General features: G+C 47.5%; 1 protein-coding gene across 4 annotated transcripts in view; it reads right to left on the reverse strand.

The window, feature by feature from the left end:
* CNOT2 (CCR4-NOT transcription complex subunit 2) overlaps window positions 1–17,857 on the reverse strand; it is a 159,751-nt gene that overhangs the window by 45,458 nt on the left and 96,436 nt on the right. For all 4 annotated transcript variants that reach the window (XM_084612860.1, XM_084612861.1, XM_084612859.1 and 1 more), the window contains one exon: window positions 357–423. In XM_084612860.1, the coding sequence (XP_084468986.1) occupies window positions 357–423 (67 nt within the window). The remainder of the gene's footprint in view (window positions 1–356; window positions 424–17,857) is intronic.

A 17,857-nucleotide genomic window follows, 5' to 3' on the forward strand; every position in this document is an offset into this window, starting at 1 on the left:
TCACTTGATTCTGTATCTATTATTCGGAAAACTAGGTTTATTTCGGCCTCTTATTTTAGTTTTCTTTTTAAAAAAGTCATGGCTAAGCCACAGATACCCTTTATACCGTGTTTAACTATAGACTATTCTGGTGATATTTATTTAGCAACTGTAGGCCATCAAATCATGGCAAATGCATAAAAAACTATGAACCCAGACCTAAAATGTATCTAGCACAGGTCACACACATAAAAAGACATGCAACCTCTCCTATGTAATTAACAGAAAAAACAATATGCATATTCTCCCTCCAGATGTAAAAATGGCACATCCATACATCATAAAAGAAGCATATTAATAATAAACAGAGTACTTACTTTGTTGCCCGTATAAACTTGCCCCAAACTGAGACAGCTGACCTGATGTAGATGGTGATGCCAGCATCTATATTAAAAACAAACAAAATGAACGAGTTGTTACCAAAAGGACAAAGAAAGATAGATACTTCACTGCTCTAAAAAACAATACCTAAAGTTTGTAATATCATACTGATGTTAATATCAAACTTCACTTTCAATGGTCTCAAACATCCCACTCAGTTGCTTCTGGAACAATAAATACAACCACACACACATCACTAGAGAAATTTTTTCAAGGTATACAGAGGACAATCTAATGACTCAAAGTAAGAAGACTCTAGCCAGAGGAAAAGCCACCCTACACCTGCACTTTACTAATAATGAATAACTGATTTAGAATAGGAAAATGTTAAGGAAGCTTGGAACCAGTGACCATAAGCTACCTGAATTCAGTATAGAAAGGGATAGGTTCACAGAACAGTGCAGTTGTTTTAGGAAAGCAAATCTGGGGGGAAATAAGATATCTATTAAAATCCACCAGCGTATAAAAATTGTAAAATTCAAGAATGTCACATAAGTGAGGCATGACAAATCTCAATTCCTCAGAAAAAGAAAAATACAAGGAACAAAAACCAGCTATTGTGAATTTATGAGACAAAGACGTGAAGTTAAAAGAAAAACCTGTAGTGGAATTTATGAGTGAGGCATCCAAATAAAAAAATCACAGTGATGTCTAGAAGAGGCAACAGAAAAATAGTATGAATTAGAGCTAGCCCAGAAGATTAAGTGGACTCAAGATAGCATTTAGAAATATTCATGGGGAAGAGGAGTCGAACAATTAAGCTGAAAGGGAAATTCCAGAAAATCTGTTGGTTAAGAGCAGATGACTGAATATTAAGAAAATATGAACATTAATAGCTGATAACGGATATACATAACAATTAAGTAATTAGCTATCAAACTACTTGTAGCACTTACAATTATGTTTTGAAAAATCAGAGAACTTGAGAGGTACTGGACAATTAGCACTGGACATTTCTATAGCCAGTAAAATATTGGAACAAAGATTAAGAGAAAAAAATTATAGTAGAGGATAATGGAACCATAACTAACAGCATGGCTTAAAGAATAAATCTTGGAAGACAATGTTTTTGTTCTGAGGAATTACAAAAATAATCACAATTTACTGTGTCATGAACTGTTATTTGAAAAGATAATTCAAATTGTCTTGGCCTGAGAACAAAGGTGTAAAGACTATAAAAATGGCCATTGATTCAATAGCAATGTACTCAGTTGGGGAAGTCTAGCTGAACTATGAGTAGATATGACATTCTTACTGAGAACATGAGATACCAAGCTCTCCCAGAAGATATCTGACTAAATTGATCTTGCAACACTTACCCAAAAAGGGGGTGGGGTGGGGAAGAGAGAATTCAAATGGTTTTCCATAAGCCTGTTTCAGACTGAACAGAGGTGGTATTTCTTGGATACATGTCACAAGAAAGTAGTACATACTACAGTTTTGGTATTTTATATAGTGGTACTATACACTTATGTAGACAGAAACACTTATAGGCTATGAAGGTGCTCTGGTTTACTCTGTGATGCTGGTATAATTGATTCCCATGCCATTAGGGGGAATGAGAGATATTTGAGATATTTACAATGAGAAATATTTCTATCTGACATTCCCATTAACAGATGCCTAAAATCTTGTCTTATCTTTTGCCATCTTTTCATCTTTCAGATCAACATTGAAATATTCCGCTCAGTCCTGGCACTTAACATACACTGGCTTCTTAGAAGGACTAGTTTATTCATAATTATGTCTTCTGATTTGCTTCATGTAAGTTACAGAAGATTTAATAAGAAAATGATGGATAATATTAAAAAGGATTCCTTCCTGAATTCTAGAAATAAAGGTCAATTCAACTTAGAGGCATTAAGTTGGAGATCAGGGCCCTCATTCAGCAAGGTATGTAAGCACACACTTAAGTTTAAACATGTGAACAGTCCCTGTTAAGTCAATTAAATTTTTGGCACATGCTGAAGTATGCTGCTGAACTTGGGCTCTATTGTATAAGAAACTGCTAACTTAATAAGGGAAGGGAAAATCCTTTTGGAACTCTGGTTATTGAAAATGGATTTTTTAAATTTTGTGGTTCTCAAAACATCAGTAAGGAGAGCGCCCCAAAGCATCCCTAAGATGTGTCTATCTGAATGACAAGGTTATCTCAACACACTTTTTCTTGTGGTGAAAAAATTAGAGGGCCACATTACACACACTGAAGTAGGATATTTGGTATTTATGGCCTAAAAGGCAAATAAGGCATTTTTATTTCTTCCCACAATGGCAAATTTAATCGAACATGTCTACAGGAAACTCAGAAAAGTTGTTCATAGGTCCTTATGGTCTGCATGGTCTCAATTTAATGAACACATCCTCAGGTCATAGCTAAATGGATGAATGCCTCGCAGAAAAAATGGTTACTTACCACTCGTAACTGTTGTTCTTCATGATGTGTTGCTCATGTCCATTCCAACAGGTGTGCGCGTGCTGCGTGCATGATTGTTGGAAGGTTTTTTCCCCTAGTGATTCCCATCAGGTTGGCTGTGGAGACCCCTGGAGTGGTGCCTTCATGGTGGTGAATACAGGCCCCTGCCGACCGACTGCCTGCTCAGTTCCTTCTTGCCAGAATACTCCGACAGAGGGGAGACGGGTGGGACTTGGAATGGACATAAGCAACACATCTCAAAGAACAACAGTTACGAGAGGTAGGTAACCATTTTTTCTTCGAGTGATTGCTCATGTGCATTCCAATAGGTGACTTCCAAGCAGTTTCCCTGGGGGAGGGGTCCGAGTTCACCTGGTTGCTGACTGCAGGGCCGCCCTGCCAAAGGCTTGCCTGTTTGGTAATGGTGTAGTGTTACATGAAGGTGTGCATGGAAGACCACGTTGCTGCCTTGCGTATGTCCTGGTTAGGGACCTGCGCCAGGAATGCCACGGATGACGCCTGTACTGTCATGGAGTGTGCTGTAAGTGGAGGGGTTGGAATTTTAGCCAGGTTGTAGCACGACCTGATACAGGACTTGATCCATGATGAAATGTGCTGGGACAAGATTGGGAGCCCCCTCATCCTTTCTGCGATTGCAATAAAGAGCTGTGGTGACTTACGAAATGACTTTGTACGCTCAATGTAGAATGCTAGAGCACGCCTAATGTCCAGGGAATGGAATATGTATGCTCTGTTACTGGCATGAGGCTTAGGGAAGAACATAGGTAAAAATATATCTTAGTTCACATGAAACTGGGAGACTATCTTCGGCAGAAACGCAGGGTGAGGGCGTAGCTGCACCTGGTCTTTATAAAAGACCATATAGGAGGGCTCAGAAGTCAGCACTCTGAGCTCGGATACCCTTCTGGCCGAGGTTATGGCCACAAGAAAGGGCACCGTCCAGGAAAGGTAGGACACAGAGCAGGCTGCCATGGGCTCGAAAGGGGGCCCCATGAGTGCGGAAAGGACCAGGTTGAGGTCCCACTGGGGAACGGGCCATCGTACCTGGGGATAAAGTCTGTCCAAGCCCTTGAGAAACCGGTCCACCATGGGATTGCTGAAGACTGACCTACCTGCTGCCCCCAGGTGGAAGACCAAAATGGCAGCCAGGTGTACCCTGAGAGATGATATTGCCAACCCTTGCTGCTTGAGGTATTACAGGTAGTCCAAAACAAGGGGAATTGGGGTTAGCTATGGTTTGGTGCCCCTCTGCAGAGACCAAATGGAAAAGTGCTTCCACTTTGCCAGGTTTGAGGCAAGAGTGGAGGGTTTCCTAATTCCCAGCAGGACCTCCCTCACTGGGTCCAAACACTGAAGCTCAAGAGGGTTCAGCCATAGAGTTTCCACGCATGAGGTGGAGGGACTCCAGGTTGGGGTGTTGTAGACGGCCGTGGTCCTGTGTGATGAGGGTCGGGCACGCAGGAAGGGCTACTGGTCTGTCCACAGAGAGGTTCAACTACATGGTGAACCAGTGCTGGCGGGGCCATGCTGGCACTATAAGGATCAAGAAAGCCCTGTCCTGGTGAGTCTTGAGGAGGACTTTGTGTACGGGGCCGGGGGGGGGAGAGAACGCATATAGCAGGTGACTTGTCCATGAAAGGCGTCTGTGATGGAGCCTGGGCTGTGGTTCAGGAAAGAGCAGAACTGCTGGCACTTCCTGTTGCTCTGCATTGCGAATAGGTATATGTGGGGAAAGCGCCACCTCTGGAAAATCGAGTGCGCGATGTCCGGCCTGAGGAACCAGTTGTGACTGTGAAATGAGCGGCTGAGGCGATCGGCTAGCTTGTTGTGCACACCAAGGTGCAATGCCTCTGGGTGCATCGAGGGGGTGATGCAAAAGTCCCACAGTTCAAGGGCTTCTCGGCAAGGGGAGTGGAGGAAGCACCACCCTGTTTGTTTATATAGAACATTGCTGCAGTGTTGTCCGTCAGTACCGACACTCAGGCGCCCTGAAGGCAGGCCTGGAATGCTTGGCATGCCAGATGAACCGCCCTCAGCTCCCTTACATTGATACGCAGTGATAGTTCTGTGTGGGACCACAGGCCTTGGGTTCTGATATTGCCCAGATGCGCTTCCCAACCAAGCGCAGAGGCTTCCGTGACTAGGAATAGCATAGGTTGGGGTTTGGCAAAGGGTACTCCCACACAGACCACTTGTGGCTGCAGCCACCAATGGAGAAACTCGAGAATGCGAGGGGGGAGGGTAACTGTGGTAGGCACCTCTTATTATTTCTGCCCCATCTCTTGGACGAGTCTTGTCTGGGAGGCCCAGAGTAGAAACGGGACGGGGGCTGAGGCTTAAAAGGCTTTCTTTGGGGTGCAGGGGTGGGGATCCCCAAACACTTAGAAGTCGCCCGTGAGGCCTTAAGGCTGTGCAGGCGAGAGTCTGTATTTTGGGCAAACAGGCCTACACAGTCAAAGCGGAGGTCCTGAATTGTGTTCTGGTCCTCAGGTGGTACCCCCGACACCTGCAGCCACACACTGTGCCTCATTGTAGTGGCAGTGACCATAGTCCAAGCTGCCCAGTCTGCCGTGTCTAATGCGGCCTGGAGGAAGGTTCTCGAGGCCACCCTGCCCTCCTCAAGGAATGCACTAAACCCATTGCGCAAGTCAGCCTATAGTAACTCCTGGAACTTCGAGCTCCACTAATTGAAAGCACAGCGGCTAAGTACCGCTTGCTGGTTGATCACTCAAAGCTGGAGCCCCCCCCGGTCGAGTAGTAGACCTTTTGGCCTAAAAAGGTCCAGCTTCTTAGTATTCCATGACTGAGGCACGGGACCTGGCTGCCCTTGCCGCTCCTTATGATTTGCCACATCAACCACCAGAGTCCGCAGTTGGGGGTCGGTGAAAAGGTGTTTGTACGCTTTCTGAGGCACAGAATAGTGTCTTTCCACCCCTTTAGTGATGGGTGGTATTGAGGCTGGAGTCTGCCAGAGCACCTTAGTGATGCTCTGGATCGTTCTTATTGGGGCAAGGCCACCATAGATGGACCCTCTGGGGCAAGGATGTCAGCCATCGGGTCCAACTCATCCGTGACCACCTCTGCCTGGAGACTGAGGTTTAGGGCCACCCTACTAAGAAGGTTCTGGTGTCCATCTGGTGAGGAGACCTGTGGGACAGGGTCTTTCTGCCCTTCTGGCTCTCTGGAGGCTGGGTCAGGTACCTCGGAGCCTCCCTGTGACTGACGGCACGGGTTCGGGTGCTGCGCCTGAGTATGAGAGCCCAGAGTCCCTGTCTCATGCAGGGTCCTCAGGAGCCCTGGGGGTGTGGCGAGCCAGCGATGTTGCTGAGAGGGGGCACGGGGTGTGGAAGCCTGGAGCCCTGACCCTGATGGTAGACCCAAGGAGTCCAAAAGGGCCATTGTACTGGGCTGGCCAGGCGACCGCCAGTGCCAATGAGTCAACTGGTCTGCAGTGCCGGGAGCAGTACTGGCTGCGTCGAGACACAGAAGCCTCAGCGTCTGACTCAGACGAGTAGTCTGTGCCTGACCACGGGGGGCGGAGCCTGACGGTGCCGGGGAGCGGTACCGGGGTGATGGTGAGTGGCGCCATAACATTGTGGGCTTGCCGTGATGATGAACCAGGGATGGTGCCACCATCGGCGTCACAAAGGGTGCCGGAGCCATATGTGGCACTGGAATAGACACTGCAGCCGGTGCCCTCTTCGGTGCCGCTGACAGCGCCTGGACTTGCAGTGCCGGAGCTCACACCTGCGGGGCTGGGGACTGCGCCGTCATGGCAATGAGGTCATGCGCTGCCTCATAGGTATTCAGTGCGGAGGGAGGTAGAGCTTGACCTCCCAAATCCTCCCGAGCTGGGGAGTCCACCAGCACCAGACTCAACGGGCCTCCCGTTGGAGTCAACAGTGACGGGTCTTGAGGTCCAGACCGTGGGTGTCCCACCAGAGGACGCACCCCACTGGAATCCCCTCATGGCTTCTTGATGGGGGAACGACCCCTGTCCACCTTCTTTTTCTTATGCAGCACTGGGAACTGTGTGCGGTGCCACCTGGTAGCACTGACCTTACGAGTCGGGGAGCGGCGCTGGTGCTCCTTGGAGGAGTCCTCTCTCGGTGCCAGGACATCCCGCACCGAGGCCAGGGCACTGCGCACCGATGATGCCAGTGCCAGCTGGGAGCGGAGGGCTGACTCCCTCAGGAGGAGCTTCAAATGATAGTCTTGCTCTTAGTCCTGGGTCTAAATCTCTTGCAAATTAGGCACTTATGTGTCTGATGGCCCTCTCCTACGTACTTGAGATAAGCAACGTGCAGATCGCCTGTGGGCATAGGTTTTGCATACACCTCGCATGCCTTAAACCCCTGCGACTGAGGCATGCCCCTGTGCCTGGGGAAACTAAGGTGGAGGGAAAGCCCCCCAGAGTAAGCGCAACTAACTACAAACTAATAACTATTTACAACTAAGAAAAGGGAACCATTAGGTGGGCACTTGCGAATTCAAGAGACTGAGCTGCTCCAACGACCATCATAGAATCATAGAATATCATGGTGGGAAGGGACCTCAGGAGGTCATCTAGTCCAATGCTCTGCTCAAAGCAGGACCAAATTCCCAACTAAATCATCCTAGCCAGGGCTTTGTCAAGCCTGACCTTAAAAATATCTAAGGAAGGAGATTCCACCACCTCGCTATGTAACCCATTCCAGTGTTTCACCACCCTCCTAGTGAAAAAGTTTTTCCTAATAGCCAACCTAAACCTCCCCCACTGCAACTTGAGACCATTACTCCTTGTTCTGTCATCAGCTACCACTGAGAACAGTCTAGATCCATCCTCTCTGGAACCCCCTTTCAGGTAGTTGAAAGCAGCTATCAAATCCCCCCTCATTCTTCTCTTCTGTAGACTAAACAATCCCAGTTCCCTCAGCCTCTCCTCATAAGTCATGTGTTCCAGTCCCCTAATCATTTTTGTTGCCCTCTGCTGGACTCTTTCCAATTTTTCCACATCCTTCTTGTAGTGTGGGGCCCAAAACCGGACACAGTACTCCAGACGAGGTCTCACCAATGTCGAATAGAGGGGAACGATCACGTCCCTCAATCTGCTGGCAATGCCCCTACTTATACATATATTGGCCTTCTTGGCAACAAGGGCACACTGTTGACTCATATCCAGTTTCTCGTCCACTGTAACCTCTAGGTCCTTTTCTGCAGAACTGCTGCCGAGCCATTCGGTCCCTTGTCTGTAGCGGTGCATTGGATTCTTCCGTCCTAAGTGCAGAACTCTACACTTGTCCTTGTTGAAACTCATCAGATTTCTTTTGGTGCAATCCTCCAATTTGTCTAGGGCCCTCTGTATCCTATCCCTACCCTCCAGCATATCTACCTCTCCTCCCAGCTTAGTGTCATCTGCAATCTTGCTGAGGGTGCAATCCACACCATCCTCCAGATCATTTATGAAGATATTGAACAAAACCGGCCCCAGGACCGACCCTTGGGGCACTCCACTTGATACCGGCTGCCAACTAGACACGGAGCCATTGATCACTACTCGTTGAGCCCGACAATCTAGCCAACTTTCTATCCACCTTATAGTCCATTCATCCAGCCCATACTTCTTTAACTTGCTGGCAAGAATACTGTGGGAGACCGTGTCAAAAGCTTTGCTAAAGTCAAGGAACAACACATCCACCACTTTCCCCTCATCCAGAGAGCCAGTTATCTCATCATAGAAGGCAATTAGATTAGTCAGCCATGACTTGCCCTTGGTGAATCCATGCTGACTGTTCCTGATCACTTTCCTCTCCTCTAAGTGCTTTAGAATTGATTCCTTGAGGACCTGCTCCATGATTTTTCCAGGGACTGAGGTGAGGCTGACTGGCCTGTAGTTCCCAGGATCCTCCTTCTTCCCTTTTTTAAAGATGGGCACTACATTAGCCTTTTTCCAGTCATCCGGGACTTGCCCCGATGGCCATGAGTTTTCAAAGTTAATGGCCAATGGCTCTGCAATCACATCCGCCTACTCCTTTAGCACTCTCAGATGCAGCGCATCCGGCCCCATGGACTTGTGCTCACCCAGCTTTTCTAAATAGTTCTGAACCACTTCTTTCTCCACAGAGGGCTGGTCACCTCCTCCCCATGCTGTGCTGCCCAGTGCAGTGGTCTGGGAGCTGACCTTGTTCGTGAAGACAGAGGCAAAAAAAGCATTGAGTACATTAGCTTTTTCCACATCCTCTGTCACTAGGTTGCCGCCCTCATTCATTAAGGGGCCCACACTTTCTTTGACTTTCTTCTTGTTGCTAACATACCTGAAGAAACCCTTCTTGTTACTCTTGACATCTCTTGCTAGCTGCAACTCCAGGTGTGATTTGGCCTTCCTAATTTCACTCCTGCATGCCCGAGCAATATTTTTATACTCTTCCCTGGTCATTTGTCCAATCTTCCACTTCTGGTAAGCTTCTTTTTTGTGTTCAAGATCAGCAAGGATTTCACTGTTAAGTCAAACTGGTTGCCTGCCATATTTACTATTCTTTCTACACATCGGGATGGTTTGTCCCTGTAACCTCAATAAGGATTCTTTAAAATACAGCCAGCTCTCCTGAACTCCTTTCCCCCTCATATTATTCTCCCAGGAGATCCTGCCCATCAGTTCCCTGAGGGAGTCAAAGTCTGCTTTTCTGAAGTCCAGGGTCTGTATTTTGCTGCTCTCCTTTCTTCCCTGTGTCAGGATCCTGGACTCAACCATCTCATGGTCATTGTCTCCCAGGTTCCCATCCACATTAGCTTCCCCTACTAATTCTTCCCTGTTTCTGAGCAGCAGGTCAAGAAGAGCTCTGCCCCTAGTTGGTTCCTCCAGCACTTGCACCAGGAAATTGTCCCCTACACTTTCCAAAAACTTCCTGGATTGTCTGTGCACCACTGTATTGCTCTCCCAGTAGATATCAGGGTGATTCAAGTCTCCCATGAGAATCAGAGCCTGCGATCTAGTAACTTCTGTGAGTTGCCAGAAGAAAGCCTCGTCCACCTCATCCCCTTCCTCATCCTCATCCCCATCTATAGCAGACTCCCACCATGGCATCACCCTTGTTGCTTACACTTCTAAACTTAATCCAGAGACACTCAGGTTTTTCTGCAGTTTCATACTTGAGCTCTGAGCAGTCATACTGCTCCCTTACATACAGTGCAACTCCCTCACCTTTTCTGCCCTGCCTGTCCTTCCTGAACAGTTTATATCCATCCATGACAGTACTCCAGTCATGCGAGTTATCCCACCAAGTCTCTGTTATTCCAATCATGTCATAATTCCTTGACTGTGCCAGGACTTCCAGTTCTCCCTGCTTGTTTCCAAGGGTTTGTGCATTCATATATAAGCACTTGAGATAACCTGCTGATCGCCCCTCATTCTCAGTATGAGGCAGGAGCCCTGCCCTCTTGCCCGCTCCTGCTCGTGCTTCCTCCCAGTATCCCACTTCCCCACTTACCTCAGGGCTTTGGTCTCCTTCCCCCGGTGAACCTAGTTTAAAGCCCTCCTCACTAGGTTAGCCAGCCTGCTTGCGAAGATGCTCTTCCCTCTCTTCGTTAGATGGAGCCTGTCTCTGGCTAGCACTCCTCCTTCTTGGAGCACCATCCCATGGTCAAAGAATCCAAAGCCTTCTCTCCGACACCACCTGCGTAGCCATTCGTTGACCTTCACGATTCGACGGTCTCTACCCAGGCCTTTTCCTTCCACGGGGAGGATGGATGAGAAGACCACATGCGCCTCAAACTCCTTTATCCTTCTTCCCAGAGCCACATAGTCTGCAGTGATCTGCTCAAGGTCATTCTTGGCAGTATCATTGGTGCCCACCTGGAGAAGCAGGAAGGGGTAGCGATCAGGGGGCTTGATGAGTCTCGGCAGTCTCTCAGTCACATCGTGAATCCTAGCTCCTGGCAAGCAGTAGACTTCTCAGTTTTCTCGGTCAAGGTGGCAGATAGATGACTCAGCCCCCCTGAGGAGAGAGTCCCCGACCACCACCACCTGCCTCCTTCTCTTAGGAGTGGTGGTCGTGGAACGCCCAACCCTAGGACAGTGCATCTCATGCCTTCCAATCTTGTTCCCTTCCCTCAGATGTATCATCTAGTGCGGAGGGTGGACTAGTACCTGTGGAGAGAACATGAAAACGGTTACTTACCTGTATCTGCGTTGCTGGTACATGGATGCTCCCCTTTCTTCTTCTGGAGGTCACATGCTGCCAAATGCTGCCACTTGCAGTAAGAAGGAACAGAGAAGGCGGCGGGTCGGCAGGGACCTATATACACTGCCACGAAGGTGTCATTCCATAGCTGACCCAACGGGTACCGCTGGGGAAAAAACCTTCCAACGATAGTGCATGCGCTGCAAGCACACCTATTGGAATGCACATGAGCAATCTCTCAAAGAAGTAGTTTAAGTTCTTGAACATGAAGGATTCCTTTGCCTTCATTACTCAAAGGCCTTCCCCCAAGCCTTCATTACCCAAAACAATGGAATATAAGATTACTACTACTAAATACTTGGTTGAAAACTACTCATCTCTGTTAAGGTACATGCAACAAACAAGCCTCAATGACCCCATCCAAGATAAATTAGCTGTTTTTGTGTCATATCATTTTCTTATTTGGAAAGTAAGTAAACTGGATGGAGAGTGTACACTATCCTAGCTTTTATTATTTCCTTCTCTTTTTGTTTTCCTTGTGGTAACTGAGAACTCATCTGCTTCTAGCTGATCTCTGAGTCAGGGACCATTTGATCTGGATTCAATATGGAGGGCAAATCATTTATTACTTAAACCATTCATAATTCACTGAGAGAAAAACAGTAAGAGAATTTTCTGGTAATAAGGATGCCTTGGAATAGGGTGACCAGATGTCCCGATATTTAGTCCTTTGTCCTGCGTCCCGACCAATGTACAATTGGCACGCCAGTTGTCCCGATAATCAGGTAAGGAGGTGAGCAGGAAGGGTGAGTAGGCGAGTAGGGGCAGAGAGGTGGGCGGGGGGGGGGGGGGGGGAAGAGGTGAGCAGGCTGGCCGGCTGGGTGAAGAGGCGAGCCAGTGGGACTGAGGAGTGAGCGGCCGGCAGGCGAGGCGGGAGAGGGTGAAGAGGCCAACGGCTGGCAGGCGAGGGTGAGCCAGCAGCAGGCCGGGGGGGGGGGGGCAAGGGAGGGAAAGAGGCGAGCAGCGGGGTGGGACGAGCCAGTGGCTGGCCAGCAGGTGGGCAGGGTGAAGAGGGGAGCTGGCAGGCAGGGGAGGGGGAGTGAGCAGCCAGGGGGCAGGCGAGGGCAAGGAGGCAAGTGAGCAGCAGGCGAGGAGGCAAGTGAGCAGCGGGCAGGTGAGGGTGGAGTGGTGAGCCGAGAGGGGCGGCAAGCGGCGAGCCAGCAGCAGGGGGGAGGGGTGAGGAGGTGAGTGGCGAGCCAGCGGCGGACGGGGTGTGTGCGTGAGTGTGTGAGTGAGTGAAGAGGTGAGCAGCAGGCGGGGAAAAGAGGCGAGCCACGAGCCAGCGGCGCAGAGAGGTTTTTGGGGTGGGCATGGAGGTTTCTGGCAGGGGAGTGAGTGAGGAGGCGGCAAGCGGTGGGTGGGGGACTGATGAGAGATGCAGCAAGCCAGCGGCAGGCCAGGGCATGAGGAGGGGTGCGGTGGCGGTGCCGAGCGGGGAGGGGGCGGGACCTGAGGCAGAGTGGGAGCGGACTGTGGGCAGGACCTACGGCACCCCAATATGTCCCGATATTTTACTGTTGTGATCTGGTCACCCTACCTTGGAAACAACAATTCAGAGTTGCTAATACAGAAAAAAATTGTTTCAATCTACTATTACTGTGATTTCAACAAAGTTTGAAGTCCAACATAGCATACAAACAATACATATTCTCTTTGTGATTTTGAAAGGGTATATATGAAGAAAAACGAAGAGTCCAGTGGCACCTTAAAGACTAACATTTATTTGGGCATAAGCTTTCGGGGGTAAAAAACCCCTAGCACTGCTCTTCTACTTGCGCTACATTGATGACATTTTCATCATATGGACCCATGGGAAGGAGACTCTTGAAGAATTCCATCTTGATTTCAACAATTTCCACCCCACCATCAACCTCAGCCTGCACCAGTCCACACAAGAGATCCACTTCTGGACACTACAGTACAAATAAGTGATGGTCACATAACCACCACCCTATACTGGAAATCTACTGACCACTACACTTACCTACATGCCTCCAGCTTCCATCCAGGACACATCACACAATCCACTGTCTACAGCAGGGGCTGGAAAACTTTTTGGCCTGAGGGCCACATCAGGTTTCCAAAATTGTATGGAGGGCCAGTTAGGGGAGGCTGGGTCTCCCCAAACAGCCAGGAGTGGCCCGGCCCCGGCCTCCTATCCGACCGCGCTGCTTCTCGCCCCCTGACAGCTCCCCTGGGACTCCTGCCCAATCCACCATCCCCTGCTCCCTGTCCCCTGACCACCCCTGGACCCTCCACCCCTGACTGCCCTCTGCTGCCTCATCCAACGCCCCCCCTTATTCCTGACTGCCCCCCCCAGGACCCCTGCCCCATCCAATCCCCTGTTCCCCGCCTTCTGACCACCCCGACCCCTATCCCCCCTGCCATCTAGCCAACCCCCCTGTCCCCTTACCCCTCTGTGCCTAGAGCACCGGGTCAGGCCGCGGCTCTGCAACTGCGCTTCCAGAGTGTTGCACCAGCGGCGCAGAGCGCTGAGGCTGTAGGGGAGGGGATGGGGACTAGCCTTCTGGGCCAGGAGCTCAGGGGCTAGGCAGGAGAGTCCTGCGGGCTGGATGTGGCCCGCAGGCTGTAGTTTGCCCACCTCTGCTCTACAGCCAAGCCATTTGCTCCAATCCCTCAGACAGAGACAAACACCGACAAGATCTTTATCAAGCACTCTTAAAACTGCAATACCCACCTGGGAAAGTGAGGAAACAGATTGACAGAGGCAAGCCCAACAAGGAAAACAACAGAACACCACTGGGCATCATGTACTGCCACCAGCTAAAACCTCTGCAGTACATCATCAACAATCTACAACCTATCCTGGAAAACGATCCCTAACTCTCACAGACCTTGGTAGGCAGAACAGTCCTCGCTTACAGACAGCCCCCAAACCTGAAGCAAATACTCACCAGCAACTACACACCACACAACAGAAACACTAACCAAGGAACCAATCCCTGTAACAAATCCCTTTGCCTACTCTGTCCCCACATCTACTCTAGCAACACCATCAGAGGACCCAACCACATCAGCCACACCATCAGGGGCTCATTCACCTGCACATCTACTAACGTGATATATGCCATCCTGTGCCAGCAATGCCTCTCTGCCATGTACATTGGCCAAACCAGACAGTCTCCACGTAAAAGAATAAATGGATGCAAATCAGACATCAGGAATGGTAACATAAAAAAGCCAGTAGGAGAACACTTCGATCTCCGTGGACATTCAATAACAGATTTAAAAATAGTCATCCTTCAACAACAAAAAAAACCCTTCAAAAACAGACTTCGAAGAGAAAATGCAGAGCTACAATTCATTTGCAAACTTAACACCATTAATTTGGGCTTGAGGAGGGACTGGGAGGAGGTGGCTCAGGACAAAAGCAATTTTCTCTCTCTTGGTACCGCCACCTCCTCATCAAATTATTGGGAGTGGACCACATCCACCCCGACTGAATTGGCCTTGTCAACACTGGTTCTCCACTTGTAAGGTAACTCCATTCTCTTCATGTGCCAGTGTATATGTATTTATGCCTGTATCTGTAATTTTCACGGTCATGCATTTGAAGAAGTGGGTCTTTTACCCATGAAAGCTCAGGCCCAAATGAATCTGTTAGTCTTTAAGGTGCCACCGGATTCCTCGTTTTTGTTGATACAGACTAACACGGCTACCTCTCATATATGGAGAGAATCTCAAAAAGATATCAGAGTGACTATGGGCTTGGCTACACTTGAGAGTTACAGCCAATAAAGGAGCCCCGGGCACACTAGCTCACTACCCGTCCACACTGGCAAGGCACGTAGAGCACTCTGACTCCGCGGCTACAGCACTGCTGGTACTCCACTTTGGCGAGTGGAATAACGTTTGCTGTGCCCTCGCTGGAGTGCCGCGGTGCCAGTGCGAACGAGGTGTTGCTTTATTGCTCTCTGACCAGCCTCCGGAAAATGTCCCATAATCTCCTCAAGTCAAGTGGCCACTCTTGTCATTGTTTGGAATCGCTGCAGGAATGCGGAAATGCCCTCTGAAAGCTCCGTTTCTGACAGCCGGCTGCTTATCTGCTCTGAGACAAAGCAATCATTAGTGTGGAATGCTGTGAGAGAGAGAGAGGCACGGGCGGGAAGGGGGTCTGCTGCTGTATGAACTTACAAGACAGCATGCTGACATGCTCTCAGCCCCCCAAAAACCTACTCTCTCCCCCCACATACACACAACACACTCCCTGTCACACCCCACCCCACTTGAAAAGCACACTGCAGCCACTTGAATGCTGGGACAGCTGCGCATAATGCACCACTCCCAATGCCGCTGCAAGCGCTGCAAATGTGGCCACACCAGTGTGCTTGAAGCTGTCAGTGTGGACAGACTGCAAAGCTTTCCCTACTGTGCTCTCCGAAGGCTGGTTTAACTCAAAGCGCTCTACATCGGCAAGTGTAGCCATGCCCTAGGATATTATTTAAATTCACTGCAAGTAGCACTGGATTAACTCACATGATCCTGCTAGTATTGAAACTCTGGCCTCCTAAAATAGAGAGACTGAAAGGACTTCAGTATCCTGGATACCCAAAGAGAAAATTTTCCTAGATTATGTATCAGTGATGCTTTAGAAGAGGAAGAGTTTTGTGTATGCAAATACTGTTATGTTGGACAAGTTTCTTTCTGACTGACCCTCTGACAAGGATGTAAACAGTAAATTTAATTAGAAATTCTGAAGTGATGGCTTTTGCTAGTGAGAGAAACAGATGGTATCTTGGTACACCTGCATGGTAGAAAGAACTCTGATAGTGTGGCATTTTTGACCAAGCTATGCATGAAGTAGAAATGGGACAATGAGCGTGTGGCCAGGAAGATGAGTGAAGATGGTATTAAGTCATATTTGTGACTCCTTTATTCTTAGGCCAGCTAAGGCCTTGCCTGGGCCCCATATGTAAATTAAAGTAGCCCTATCTACTTGCAGCCATGAAGGACTGGTTCCAGTAGCTAACAGCAGCTGGAGCACAAAGATGGTCTAACCACACCACACCATCTTTCCATCATCCCTACTTCTTATGCTAGGGGATGTGGTAATGAGTGGCGTAGATCTCTACACCATTCAGGTATTTATATACAGTACTGGAGGAACACACTGGTGATCAGAGCCAATTCATTTAAAGCCCCTTTGCACTACTGAACAGACATAATGGTGCCACAGCACAATAAAGAATCAAGCACTGTATTTCTAATGTGGACTTCAAGTCTCAGTCCCAGCTAATACATTCTTTACTTGTCTAAAGTGATTTAATTTTGAACTGTTTATGTACCTACACTGATTACCATTTTGTTGTTGTGTAGGCACCTGTTTTAGATGTTGGCTTTTTAATGGCAATGTGTGATTTAAGTATAAGGAAAATTGGGTGGTAACCACTTGCAAATGTTAAAATTTAATGACAGCCACTATATATTGACGGTCAGGAGAGTATAGCAATTTTTTTTAAAACAGTAGGATTAAATTAAAGATTGTTTAATATGGCATCCTAAGTATGTACTATTAGGAAATACAAGAGGCTTAATACTCTGTATTTTACCTAAATTTCAGGTGAGCTGGAAAGGCACATGAGGCGTGATTTATTAGTTTACCATGAAGGGTACATTGGATATCTAATGTATTTGATTTTGTTGTTAAACTCATTTGCATTTTACAGCAATATTTAACCTTAGGCTGAAGGATTATCATCCGTATTATAGTAACATTACTATATATTACTATATAGTATATGTTTTATTATATATTACTATATTATTATTATATTATTATATAGTATACTATTATTATAGTATTATATATTACTATATTATTATAGTAATCAGACACTATGTTTAATAATAAATAATAATTTTTAAAACAGCAGCAAAGAACAGACAATAGTATAGCCAACCTGATTACTGTCATGGATTACTTTGTGGAATGCCTTGGAATAATTCAGAAAAAATAAAAAAAAAAAAGAGTACAAATAAACTAATTTTCTCTCATATACATAGGCGTTCACTGGTCTGCATACTGTGGGTGATTGGAAAAGTGGGTGATTGACCTGATGGAAGAGCCAATTCCTAGGGAAAATATCAAATACAAGGCTACTTTTCTCTTATAGGAATTGACAAAAATACACAGTTGACCTAATTCACATATTTTAATTTTATTGTTTGCAAAATTTAAAATAAAAGGCAACAGGACCAAAGACTGCAACAACTGAGGTGAGAAAGTCACTCTTGTGCTGCTTGGGTAAGGAGTTGCAAATCTTAAGTGGCCACAATGCAAGTCTTAGAGTAACAGCCGTGTTAGTCTGTATTCGCAAAAAGAAAAGGAGTACTTGTGGCACCTTAGAGACTAACCAATTTATTAGAGCATAAGCTTTCGTGAGCTACAGCTCACTTCCTCACACAAAACTCTTATCACCCCAAAACAGTTGTGAGGTCCAACAACACTCCTCTCAGATTCTAGACTTAGATATAAGAAGGAACTGCAACAAACACATTCTAACAAGAAACAACTGACTGGGTAACTGAACTGGTTTCTATTATATATGCCTTCATTATCTTCAGATTGGTTATTGCAATGCAGTTTATCTAGGCTTGATAATATCAGCCCTGAAAAAGTTGCATGCACATTCATTTGAAGTTCCTCAGAAGTTTGTGAAATAATCATGCTCTAAAGCTCCCGTAGCAAAGCTGAAGCTGTTTTCCTAGATGGAAGGAGTGGGCAGGTCTACGCTACCGGTTAAATTGATCTAACTTGCGTTGC

This window comes from Lepidochelys olivacea, assembly GCF_965140295.1.
Source record: "Lepidochelys olivacea isolate rLepOli2 genome assembly, chromosome: 1".
NCBI classification, from domain to species: Eukaryota; Metazoa; Chordata; order Testudines; family Cheloniidae; genus Lepidochelys; species Lepidochelys olivacea.